This window comes from Entamoeba dispar, genomic scaffold, assembly GCF_000209125.1.
Source record: "Entamoeba dispar SAW760 scf_1105229457871 genomic scaffold, whole genome shotgun sequence".
Lineage (NCBI taxonomy): Eukaryota > Evosea > Mastigamoebida > Endamoebidae > Entamoeba > Entamoeba dispar.
In genome coordinates, this window is record NW_001852909.1 from 22,657 (window position 1) to 35,057 (window position 12,401).

A 12,401-nucleotide genomic window follows, 5' to 3' on the forward strand; every position below is an offset into this window, starting at 1 on the left:
TTTTATATAAATATTTGGTAATGGCATTATCTATACTTATTAAAATAAATAATTTATCATCAACTGTTATTCTACTTAATAAAACAATTCAATAAATACTTTGTTCATTAAATAATATGTATTAAAATAGTCAATGACAAGTTTTTCTAATAAAGAGTAATTTGTATTACTAAATTTGTTTGATTAGTAATAGTATTTGTTGTTTTAATTTCTCCTATTTTAATACTAGACATTTTATTTTTCTTGAGTGTTAGTTTTCTTAGAGTTATCTTGTCATTGTCTAAAGGTCGGCTATACTTGGAAAGTGTAACTTCAATTCCAATTCCAGAACTAAGAACGTTTCAAATAAATAAACTTAATCTTATGCCTTTTATAGATTTGTGAGGTGTTTATTTATAACACATGTTTAATTCTTGAGCAAGTTTAAATAATTACATTCATTTTTAATAGACTGGCAAAACATTATATTTCTAGGTTCTGAATTTGACAAAACTTAGGTAATTTATACTCCATAAAATATAATTATATATTATTTACTAATTTCTCTTAATAAACGAAACTCTTTTAACCTTTATCTTTGATAAACAAGTTGTTAAACAATAAATACTCTTTTTAAAAAATTAGTTGTTCAATTTAATGGTGTTTTATATGAGGTCTTTTAGTAACTGTTGACTTCTTTGATTTAAAGAAGCTCAAGTAAAGGATTAATATGACAAAAATAGCAACCATAACATATCCAAAGATTTGCCAATATCCTCTTAAAGTAATTGACCTTTTCTTCTTATGAACTTTATTGGTCATTTCATCGTACAGTTTACTTATTGAAGCCTCAAAAGATTCACGATCACTTTTTCTATTAGAAGTATGTTGAACAGCATCATTAATTTTTTTAGCATATTCTTGGGCTTGGTTCATTCTTAAAAGTCTCATTTCTTCAATGACTTTAAATATTTTTGTTCCCATAGTCTCCATTCTTAAATTAAACATTTGGAAATCAAAATAAAGGGCTAACTCTTTCTCGTATTTAGTTTTAAATTCATTGTATTCCTTTTCAATATCTTCTAAATTCAAATCAAGTTGATCTTCAAGCCATACTATTCTTCTTTCTACATCAACAAATATACTTTCAAGGTTTTCGATATCAATACCACTTGTTATATATCGTTTAAAATCATTTAATAACATTTCATACTCTTGTCTTTTTGCAATGATAGCAGCTTCACTTTCTCTTTTAGTTTGTTCTTTTTCACGTTGTTCTTTAATTTCTTCTTTAATAGCACTACTATTAAATATTGGAATTAGTTGAATAGTAGAATTTTCTATTTGAATAGAACTGACAAATCCTTTTTCAATGGAACTAAAGTAAATTGTGGCATTAGTATCTTTTTCCATTTTTTCAATAGAATATATTCTAACACTTCTTTTTGTTCCATCGATATCAGCAACAAACTCTAATTTATTTGTTTTACTTAAAGGAATATTATATACTTGATCCAATGTCACTTGGTGTTCATTATTTATAAATGGGATTTCTTGTTCATTAATTTTTATATTAATTGGATATGGAATAATATCAATAATATTCATTGGACTGTCTAACATATTGTCTAATGTTATTAAAGTTTTAGCACTTTCCATAAGATATTGGTCTCCACTTAAACGAATAGAATAATTTCCAACTGTTTGTTCAATGAGTTCTTTAACTCTAGGTGTATAACTTAACCCTCCAATAACAAAAATTGTAGCATTTTCATTTAATTCACTTTTAATATTATTTAAAACATTTTCTAATGGTTTTAGTTCATCAACAATAACACTATTAAATTGGTCTCTGGTTATTGTAACATTTTTTTCAAGTTCTTCAATAAACATAGTAATCTCTTGATTTGAAGATAACTTAACTCTAAGTTCATTAATTTGGTTCATGAAATTATGATTCTCTGAAACACCTCGTACTGAACCAACTAAACCAGCTAACTTTTTGTTTAATTGATGAATGGAAAGAGGAATGACATTACTAGAAACAATAGAAAATTGTGTTCCATTAATCATTTTAACTTTAGTAATAGCAGTTTCATGAGCACCACAATCAATCATAACATATTCATCTTTTATATCAATTACTTTCTTTAAGACAGCATCTAAAATCATTCCAGCATGTAACTTGTGTTTTGTAATAAATTGAACTTCTGGAAGAATAAGTCGAATACGTTCAATGTCATATGGAGTAAATGTAGATGGAATAATAAAATAAGATGAATGTCTAGAGTCTAAGCTAAGTAAATCAGTAAGAGAAATACGCGTATTATTTTCATTATCCAATTTATAAAACAAATTATCTATTTGTAGTGCCAACAACGAAGTAAAGTCTTGTTGGATAGTGCAATTTTCTATTTGTTCCATTTCATTATAAAGTGGTGAAATAGTATTTATCAGTTGATTGCCAATTATTGACTGTGCTTGTTGTCCGTAAATTAAGTCTTGGTGTTTACAACGATAAGCAATTTTAGAATAAACGTTTCTATTCCCATGACTGTCATTAAGAATATCTACTCTATTGTTAGAATACCAAGCAACTGAAATATGTTCATGGCCAAAATCTACAATTACAGCCCCTTGACAACAAGCAAGTAAAGTTATAACAATGGTAAATATAAGTAATCTTACCATTATTTCATTTTAAAGTTCTTGAAAATTCTTTTTGTTTCAGTTTTAGTTTTTTTTCTAAATTTTTATTATTTTTTATTATAAATTATAATTTTTATTTATTTTTTGTCAATTAATTAATTTTGATGATATAAAGTATTTTCGTTATATATAACAAATTAAAATATAATTAACAGATATTTCAAAGATAGAATTTTCTTCATAATGAGAAATGATTATTTCAGTGAATTCAATATGTTCTACTTTTATCATAGAGGTTATTTACAGTATATTACATATAAAAAGTACAACAAAAAAGAAGAAAGAAAAATAATCAATTGCTAGAATGAATGGTATACTTGATTATATGAAGAGGAGTCTTAACAGCAAAGAATACATATGGATTTGCAAACATATCAGTTTCATCTACAAGAATATCAGCTTCAACCCATTTTTGAGAATCAGAAATTCTTTTTTCAGGGGTGAATAAATAACCTTTAATTTGTCTCATCCGATCAGGGAAATGAACCTCAATTGAATTTAAGTGAATCAAAACACTAAATCCAACTTTTTCTAAAAGGTCTATTAGTTGAGTATCATAACAATCCCAAAAAACATGCCTTAAAGTTCCTTGTTCTTTCATCTGAAGACGAGCAATATCAAATTCGTTAGTAAGTTCAGGAGGAATAGAATAAATAATACTATTAAATAATGCCATCATCTTTTCGCAGAATTGATATAATTCATATTCAATATCTTTACATAATTTTCCTTTACCACTAACTAAGTCAGGTTCCATGTATAATCTTAACATATTTTGAGCATGTAATTTTAAAGCAGGTGGATAACTACCAAATAAACTAGAAAAATCAAATTTAAAGATACTTTCCGTTTCTGGAATGAAAGATCCTGTAGTAATTCCTTTGAAATTTTTATCTAATATTACACCACAATTTACTTTTGGTAATGTTCTATAAACTTTTGCTGGAGAATGCATCATTGTAGCTACATCAACTCTCTTTGAAGAATATGGTAAATAAGGATAATCAGCTAGAGTAACAGGTATAAAACTCCAATTTTTCATTGAAGAGTGCATAATATATTCTGGATGTTTAATAACTATCTCAACTAATTGTTTTGATAAAGAAACTTCAATATTTTTAATTAATTCCCTAGATTTTATTAAAATAATAGCATGAATAGTAATATTAAGAGTAGGTGAAATAATTGCATGATCTATTCCTTTTAATAATTCAAGGAATTGGTCATAACTAAATTTATAATTGAAATACATATGTTGATAAAGATTTTGTGATATTCTAAACCATGTATTTGAATCAAATGTTATATTTGAAAATGGGTTTAATATATTTCTTTCTATTAATTCTGTTACATCTACATCTTCTATTCCACTTGATGTTGATGTAATAAAAAGAACTTGTGGAGTATCTTCTTTACAATAACTTGTTGGGACAATACTGGTTCTTAGTTTTAAATGAAGTGTTGGGTTATAATAAGTAAAACAAGAAAATGGATCAATTCTAGGATAAATAATTTTAGCTTTATTAAATGAATAAGTAATTTGATCAAGTCCTTCTACTTCAAATGCTTTAATACAACGTGCAACAGAAATACTTAAAACAGTATAAAAACAGTCTTTTTTCCAGTCATTAGAAGGTTGACATCTCATTAATTCTTTTGCATATAAATTAAATTCTTCTCCTTTCTGTCCTACTAGAGTAAATTTTTTAACAATTCCATTTTGAAATCGTTGAGGAATTGCAATAATTTCTGCAATTTTGTCATATGAACGTATTTGATCAAAAGTAGTTAATGGAATAGAACAATCAAAGTCATGTGTTTCTAATCTATTTAAATTATATTCAATCAATGATGAAACTTTTTTAGCTTCATTTTCCATTCCAATTATATTAACAATATATTCATCTTGATTTATTGTTATTGATAATTCTTGAAGGAAAAATGATCGTTTTAATGTAGCAAAAAATAATGCTCCTTTCTTACATAAGAAACGCATTTTAGCAATTTGATTTGTTTTAAATGAAACATTAACTATTTTAATAGGTGAAAGGAATTGAATCAATACCTTGCATAATTTATCATCTGTACAAAGGTCATTTACAAATGTATGTACAGCATCTGTAGAAACTACACAAAATGGTAATCCTGATATTAGTGCTCTTAATTCTAATGGCATAATTTTAATTGTTGAATTGTATTTTTGTATTAGTTCTTTACTACTTTCGCAACTAACAAAGTCTGTTAATGCTGTAACACGATTTTTAGCAATTAACAATGCACGTTTTCCACATGGACCGACATACTGATATGAATTTTCTCTAGTAATATTTTCTGACCCACTTGTAATTGTAATATATCCTAAATGATTCATTCTTGGAGTAAATAATGTTGGGGCACTAAATTTAACAGGAACATAATCCAATTTCTTAATAAAAATTGCTAATGAATATAAGCAACGAATTTTTTCTAATAAATCTGGTGTTTTAAAATGTAATTGTAATGTATTTGGTTCAATAACAACTATTTCACATTGAATTAAATTTTCAATATTTCCAACTCTTAAAAAATAATCTATCGCTGGTAATGAGACTGGGTCAAACATAAAATGTGTTAGTGTTGCTAATTGTTTAGCTATTTGTTCAGCATTTGTACTGTTACATGTATGAAAATCTCCTATTAATACATTAGAACTAAATTCTAATGAAAATAATGTATTTAACTTTTTTGTTATTTCTGGATTTCCTTTATTTATCAATTGAACAATTGCTTCTTCAGTCATTTTCTTCTCTCCTTTTTAAGTTCTTTTTTTTTTCTCCTTTTTTAAGTTTTTTTTTTGAAGTTCTAACTACAAATGTTTATCCCTTTTGATTTTATACAACTCTGATACAAAGAAAAAGGTAAATAATCTTAAAAATAACATTTGTGGATGAAAAAGAGATCACACGAAAAGGTTATTAAATCAGTTGAAACAAAAAAACAAGAACTTCCAAAAATTCTTTCTTTCTGGGAAAAACAAAAAATGTTCTTATTCAATTTAAACCAAAAATTGTCTGATGTTTGTGAACTCGTTAAAGCTCATTGCTCTTTTTTAGAGGAAAGCCAAATTCATCAAATCACAGGATTTAATAGTTTGTCATTATTTTTTATATCCATTGTTTATAATGAAAAATACTTATATTCATAGAAAATTGTCATTCAGAACACATTTTAGAAGCAATTTCTTTTATTGGAAGTGGGTTTGATATTCTAAAACAAGAGATGGTTTGTTCGAATAACAAAGCTGATGAAATAATTAATGAGCTTAAAAATATGAAAAAATTATTTTATTCATCAAAAAATTCTGAAACATTAACTTCTACATACTATAACTTAAATGAACGAATTAAATGGGAAACTCCATTATTATTTTCAAATATTTTTCATGGATTTCAAACATTATTTACCACAGGTGATTTATTTTTTAGTTGTAATGATACATTGACAATGATTACTGAACAAGCACAAAAAGCAAAACAAAATTATGTTATAAAAAATGTAGAACCAAAGCCAAATGTTTTGTATTGTGGTACTAAACTAAAAGAAATATTAGAGTCTGAAGGAAGACCTTATTACCAATTACCTCGTATGATAGAGAATATCTTAATTTATTTATATAATAAAGGATGCACTACTCATGGAATTTTTAGAGAAACTACTAATGCTTCTATTCGAGATGTTGAAGAAATTTATCATCGAATGGGTGTTACTGATTTTGAAGATCTTCCACCTGATGTTGTTGCTAATGTATTTAAAAAATTTTTAAGAGAAATGAAAGAAAAAGTATTTCCATATGATGTTTCAATGTATTTATTAAAAGAATGGCAAAAAGGAAGAGCAAAAACAAGAACAACTTCAGCAGAAAAAAGAAAAATTGTACTGGAAGGATTAAAGATGATGCCACCAGAAAATGTGACATTGTTAAGAAGTATTTTAAAATTATGCAGTAAAATTGATTCAATGTCTGATATAAATGCAATGACTAATAAAAATTTAGCTGTTTGTTTAGCACCTACTTTAATGACAGTTAGTGAAGATGCAACTCCAAGAACACTAGATTTAAAAACTGGAGGAGAAATTGTTGGGTGTATTGAAATTATTACTTTTATTTTAATTGATTATCCTCATATTTATCCAAATGATGTTGATGTTAATGTTACTCGTAGATCAAGGAGAATGTCTCAAAGACTTGTTACTTGTCTTGCTGAAGGAATGAATGAAGAAGAAGAAATTTATAAAGGAATAGAACAAATAAAGAAAGGAACACAAGAAGAGTCTGACATAGCAAAATCTAGAGAAGAAACAAACCCTCCTTTAATTCCTAAGCCATTATTAGATGATATTCGTATGGGATCTCCAATGTTAAAAGAAACAAGACAAAATAAAGAGAAAGGAACCTCTTTATTAAAAAAGAGGTGTTTTGCTGTTAATTTGAATTTAACTCAACAAGACAAAAAAGAGTTACTGAAAGAGAATGATATTATTCAGGAAAAAGATGTAGAGAATAGTTCTACCGTTAATTATGATATCTCTAATCCACCACCTGTTCCCCCAAGAAGAGGGAATTTAAAACAAAAACAATCAATTTATCCCAATTCATCTAACTTGGATATAAATTAAAAACCTTCTGTTTTAAAAATTCATTTTATAATATTTTAAAATCATTTGAATATTTATATTTTTAGTAATTATTTGCATATTATTGTCAAATTCATGAATTATTAAAAAAAAGTGAGAATAACTTTTGTATTAACTCATATAAGGGTATAAGTGTCATTTATATCTTTAATTATATCTGCTGTTTCTTCATTCTATTTAATGTAATATTATTTACTTGATCATTTAATTGTTCTATTAATCTATCTATCCCTTTTTCACTTTATTTCATTAATATTCTGGTCATTACACTTTTTCTACTGTTATGTTCCTATTTCTTTCATTGTTTTATTAAGGTTATATCTTATTATTCTTTCATTTTTGGGATTCTTTTTATCTTCTCATTAATGTTGTTATTACTTATGTTATTATTTATAATTTCTTTGATTTATTCTAACTGAAGTTATTTCTTTTATTTTTATTGTTCTTGGCTTTTTTTTGTTTAATTTGGTGTTTCAGGAATGTTATTTTTTTTATTTCATTTATTCAGATGTTTTTATTATTTCATAAATAAATTCAATTTTCATCCCACTTAATAATAAATTTATTACCATTAAATTCTATCAAATCAAGTGACTTTAGTGTCACAAAATAAAGAGTATGATGACACATAGATAAAACAAAATAACTCATTAAAGTTAGTCACACACCATAATGAATAAAACAAATAGAACAAACTATTATCTAAATAACTAAATTAATTTGAAAGAGTAATTTTATTCATTCAAAAATTAAATTGATTTATTTACTTTGTTATAAATTCATTAAATGAACAATCTCTGTGATTATGCTTTTAAACAATTATAAAACTTATAATCAAAATGAAGTTGTATAAGATTAGTTAGTCTCTAAAAATAAATTATGATATTATGTTAGTTAATCTATCAAGAGAAGCAAAAAGAGAGGTCACAATAAATATTGGTTATGAATCCAAAGAATAGTTGATGTAATTATTAGGTAATAGAGTGTTATGTCATCATTTAATGAATATAATGAAATTGATATTCTAGTTACTCTATAATAAAGAATATTTTTAAATATACAATTATTGTTTATGTATATTTTTAATGACTAATATAAACAAACTCATTATAAAAAGAATAGATAGATAGTTGTTTAAATATTCAATTTCAAATAAATCAAATAATGAATTTATCATTAAGATAAATATGTTTTTGATTGAAGATGATGAATGATTAAGTTATTTATGAAAATAAATGTTCATTGATAATTCTGGTTCTTCTTAATGTTAATGTGAAAATGTTCTCTGTTATAAATGAATATGTTGTAATTCTAAGATGATTAGTTCAATAAGAAATGTTTTTGTTTATATCATTTGAACATAATACATTTATTTCCAAATCAAAGAGAAATATAAATAAACTGTTTGGATTAATGGAATGAATAAGTAATAAAGAACAAAATAGATATAATATACAACATTTGTTGTTTTATAAATCAAATAGAACATTTATTGTTTCATTAATCACAGTCAATGTATTAATTCATTGTTTCAGTGCATTTCAACGCATTAAATTATTTTAATTTTCATCCTGTATTTCATTTAAATTATTTATTGTAATTAACGAAAGTTAAATATGAAATGATGTAAACATGTTATTAAATTAATTTTATTATCTCATTCTACTAACAAAATTAGTGAATTGTCCCCATGCATTTCCATCATCAAGAAGTCCTCTTGTCATTCTCAAATATGTGAATGCTGTTAATCCATGTTGTTTACATTTATTGATGATTTGATTAAATCCATTAGTGTTACATCCTCCATATCCACATAATTCAAGTGCATTTTCTCCACATTTTCCAATTCCAACTGTTCCTGCTGCATTAAATGCTTGATCAACTAAATTAGCTGGTGATGATCCACAACTTCCATCAGTTCCACTCATTTCAAGACATGTAAAATCAAATCTAACATTATTATTTTTGAATGTATTAGAAAGTGTTTTGTATGCATCATTTCCATTTGAGTTATAATATCCAGCTGTCATTTCTGCTGCATGTGATTGATCATTATACCACCAATGAACTCCTGATATTTTACCTGCAAGTGCAAGTGTATTTCCAAATACATTTCTTGCTGCTGAAAGAACTTTATCTGTGTGACTTAATAACAGGTCAAAATACCATTCTTGGAAGAATCTTCCATATTCACTTTGATAATTATCAAATCCATTTCCAAAGAATCCTGTTGATGATGGTGGTTTAGAATTATAATTTCCTGCATTTGATGGTGATCCATTTCCCCATTCTGAATGTCCTTTAGCTGTTGCTGCTTTTTTAAGTAATTCTTTTGATTTACCATCATTACATTGGAATTCTCCTACTCCACAATAACTCCATCTTGAAAGTGGATATGATGGATACCTTGTTTCTCCACATGGTCCCATACCTACTTGAATTTCATTAATTGTTCCATCATCAATATAACTTTGGAAGTTTTGTTTAAATGAAGTCATGAAGTCTTTATAAATTTCAATTGGTGTTCTTCCTTCAAAAATAGATGAATCATCATATGCAAATGAAATATATTCATTATTAACATTATTTTCATTATCTTTAAAGAATGCATCATTTGCTGCTCCTGCATTTCTTACCCATTGTGGAATTTCAATTGTTACTGAATCTCCTACATTTCCTCCACATTTATGGAATGACATAACTGCTTGGAATTTTAATCCTGCATTTTTAACCATTTGAACTAATTCTTTATATCCATTCCAATTGTAATTTCTTGGTGATGTTTCTACAAGTCCCCACCAAACATCTGCCATGACACCAGCAACTCCTCCTGATTTAATTTTATTTAAATCATTTTGAAGTTGTCCTTTATTATTAACTCCATTAGAATTGACAGTATCAAGTGGCATCATCAAATTGACTTCAGTAGCCAATGTCAAAGTAATAACACTTAAGAAGAATATCATTATTTGATTAATTTCAGTTTTGTATGGTTTAAATCATTAATTTTCATGAAAAATATTTAATATTACTTTTCAAACGACTTTTCATTTTGATGAAAAAACTTATTTATTTATTCTTTTTACTTTTGAATTTTCTTTTTTCTTTCTTTTGAATTTTCTTTTTTCTTTCTTTTGAATTTTCTTCTTACTTTTCTTATTTTGTTATTTAATACAAAAATATATATTGTTTTAAATAACAATATTTCTTATTTTTTCATTTCTTTTCTTTTTCTGAGTTAATGAAAAGGTTGAAACGAAAAGAATCAATGTCTCTGAAACAGCAAACACAACTGAACAAAACAAAATGCATTTCTATTCAAATGTTATGGTGGTAAGAAACTAATTCTAAATAGCATACAATCAATCATTAATTATTGTTCTATTTCTATATTTAGACACTTACGTCACAGCTGATTTAAAAATAAAAAATACAGTATCTAAATATATGTTATACTCCAACATTTTATCAGATATTTTTCAAAAATAAAGCATTTTTTATAACAATAATTAATGTTTTTAATAAAACAATATCAAAAATATCTTATTTTAAAAAAATTAGAATATATTAACCTTGATACATGTTAGATTCAAAACAAAAGATGTTCTTATAAAAGGTTTATGTTTGTCCTTAAACTTTTGTCACATATTATTATCAATGACTACATTGTTTTTTTATTAATAGCTTATCTATTGTTGATACTTCTGTGGAAGAACATAATTATCAGAAAAATATCCTTATGGAATGGATATTCACATACAAAATTTAATCATTTTCATAAATGAAGTAAACAGTTATTAAATTCAACAATATGGTGAGAGTGTTGTTTTCAATACAAATTAAGAGAATTATATTAGAGAGAATATAAAACAATTTGAGAGTTATTTTTGCTTCTGATTACAATTATAAAACAAGAAAACAGTTTACAATAGTTATAATAATAAATAAACTATTATATATGGTATAGATATAGAATTTGATGATAAATTACTAGTTAGATTCAGTAATGAGCGATTTGAATTAAATATTTTATTAAGACCATTGAAACAAGGAAACGAACTTCAATTCTTTGAATTCTTACAGTACAGAATATTTATTTTATGTATTTTTTTTTTAAAGAGTAGAAAATATTGAAGGGGGGGGGGGGGGAAAAAAAAAATAAATGACTAACATTGATTATTTTACATAAAAATTAACCATTATCAGATGCATCAGATACTAGAAACCAATGTTTTGTTTATGTCTATCCTGACTCAGCTGATTGGTGTCCAGAATATATTCAACCATAACTTATCAAAAGAATGGTAATCAATTACAAGAACTCTTCAATGATCTGAATATAAAAGATATTTCTATATTCCTTATATGATTGAAGCTTAATACAACAAGTACAAGTCACCAGTTTATTGCATCATAATGTAGTGTAACTGAACCAAGGCAGATCTTTATTCTAGTTTTTGCATAATTTTTTTTGGAAAATTAAATCAACCGTTTTCTTTTCAATATTGGTACATATATTAATTTCAATTTATAATCATACTTAAACAATACTTTTAATATAAAATAAAATATAATATATTTAAATGAGTAATAATTACAAAAAGAGAATTAAAATGATTAATAAGACAAATGAGAATTATAATTTGTGCTATAAACCAATAGTTTTATTATAAGTTAATGAAAAAACAATGGTTTATTTTGAAAAATATATAGAATAAGAAATATAACAACGAAATGAGATAAATAACTAATAAAACAAATAATATAAAATTTGTATAATAACACGGTTTTTTATAGTTGTGAGTTAAAAATATTATTCTTTCCTTTATGAGTTTGAAATTTTTTTATGTACAAATGAAAATTATTATTTTGTAAATACAAGACTTATTGATTGTAACTTCGAACAACCTTTAATATTTTGGCACTTGTTCTTTTATTTTAATAATTTTAAACAGAATTTTCATATTGTTAATCTTAATGTTTTTTTTTTTTGAAAAACTTCTTATTTTTATTAGGTTATTGAAAATTTTTATTCTTGT

General features: G+C 25.2%; 4 protein-coding genes across 4 annotated transcripts, besides 19 other annotated features; 1 reads left to right on the forward strand and 3 right to left on the reverse strand.

Annotated features, from left to right (window-relative positions):
• Positions 1-36: 36 nt before the first annotated feature.
• Positions 37-57: a sequence feature (AT_rich).
• A 454-nt stretch (positions 58-511) lies between these two features.
• Positions 512-536: a sequence feature (AT_rich).
• A 97-nt stretch (positions 537-633) lies between these two features.
• EDI_112080 (uncharacterized protein) lies at positions 634-2,670 on the reverse strand (the record flags this gene model as incomplete). Its single annotated transcript, XM_001733915.1, has 1 exon — positions 634-2,670. One exon carries the CDS (start codon positions 2,668-2,670, stop codon positions 634-636), a length of 2,037 nt encoding a protein of 678 aa, XP_001733967.1.
• Positions 2,671-2,695: 25 nt separating this feature from the next.
• Positions 2,696-2,774: a microsatellite.
• A 53-nt stretch (positions 2,775-2,827) lies between these two features.
• Positions 2,828-2,939: a repeat region.
• Positions 2,940-2,980: 41 nt separating this feature from the next.
• Positions 2,981-5,467, reverse strand: EDI_112090 (uncharacterized protein; the record flags this gene model as incomplete). Its single annotated transcript, XM_001733916.1, has 1 exon — positions 2,981-5,467. The coding sequence occupies one exon, from the start codon at positions 5,465-5,467 to the stop codon at positions 2,981-2,983; it is 2,487 nt and encodes an 828-aa protein (XP_001733968.1).
• Positions 5,467-5,523: a microsatellite.
• A 91-nt stretch (positions 5,524-5,614) lies between these two features.
• EDI_112100 (T-cell activation Rho GTPase activating protein, putative) lies at positions 5,615-7,344 on the forward strand (the record flags this gene model as incomplete). The annotated part of the gene is made up of 2 exons (XM_001733917.1): positions 5,615-5,816; positions 5,873-7,344. 2 exons carry the CDS (start codon positions 5,615-5,617, stop codon positions 7,342-7,344), a joined length of 1,674 nt encoding a protein of 557 aa, XP_001733969.1.
• Positions 6,328-6,348: a sequence feature (AT_rich).
• A 10-nt stretch (positions 7,345-7,354) lies between the features above and the next one.
• Positions 7,355-7,418: a sequence feature (AT_rich).
• A 185-nt stretch (positions 7,419-7,603) lies between these two features.
• Positions 7,604-7,753: a microsatellite.
• Positions 7,678-7,864: a microsatellite.
• Positions 7,865-8,396: 532 nt separating this feature from the next.
• Positions 8,397-8,449: a sequence feature (AT_rich).
• Positions 8,450-8,997: 548 nt separating this feature from the next.
• Positions 8,998-9,018: a sequence feature (AT_rich).
• Positions 9,015-10,328, reverse strand: EDI_112110 (beta-amylase precursor, putative; the record flags this gene model as incomplete). The annotated part of the gene is made up of 1 exon (XM_001733918.1): positions 9,015-10,328. The coding sequence occupies one exon, from the start codon at positions 10,326-10,328 to the stop codon at positions 9,015-9,017; it is 1,314 nt and encodes a 437-aa protein (XP_001733970.1).
• Positions 10,329-10,430: 102 nt separating this feature from the next.
• Positions 10,431-10,532: a microsatellite.
• Positions 10,533-10,537: 5 nt separating this feature from the next.
• Positions 10,538-10,579: a sequence feature (AT_rich).
• Positions 10,580-10,854: 275 nt separating this feature from the next.
• Positions 10,855-10,933: a sequence feature (AT_rich).
• A 361-nt stretch (positions 10,934-11,294) lies between these two features.
• Positions 11,295-11,322: a sequence feature (AT_rich).
• Positions 11,323-11,450: 128 nt separating this feature from the next.
• Positions 11,451-11,480: a sequence feature (AT_rich).
• A 394-nt stretch (positions 11,481-11,874) lies between these two features.
• Positions 11,875-11,947: a sequence feature (AT_rich).
• Positions 11,948-12,101: 154 nt separating this feature from the next.
• Positions 12,102-12,144: a sequence feature (AT_rich).
• Positions 12,145-12,293: 149 nt separating this feature from the next.
• Positions 12,294-12,314: a sequence feature (AT_rich).
• Between the last annotated feature and the right edge of the window lie 87 nt (positions 12,315-12,401).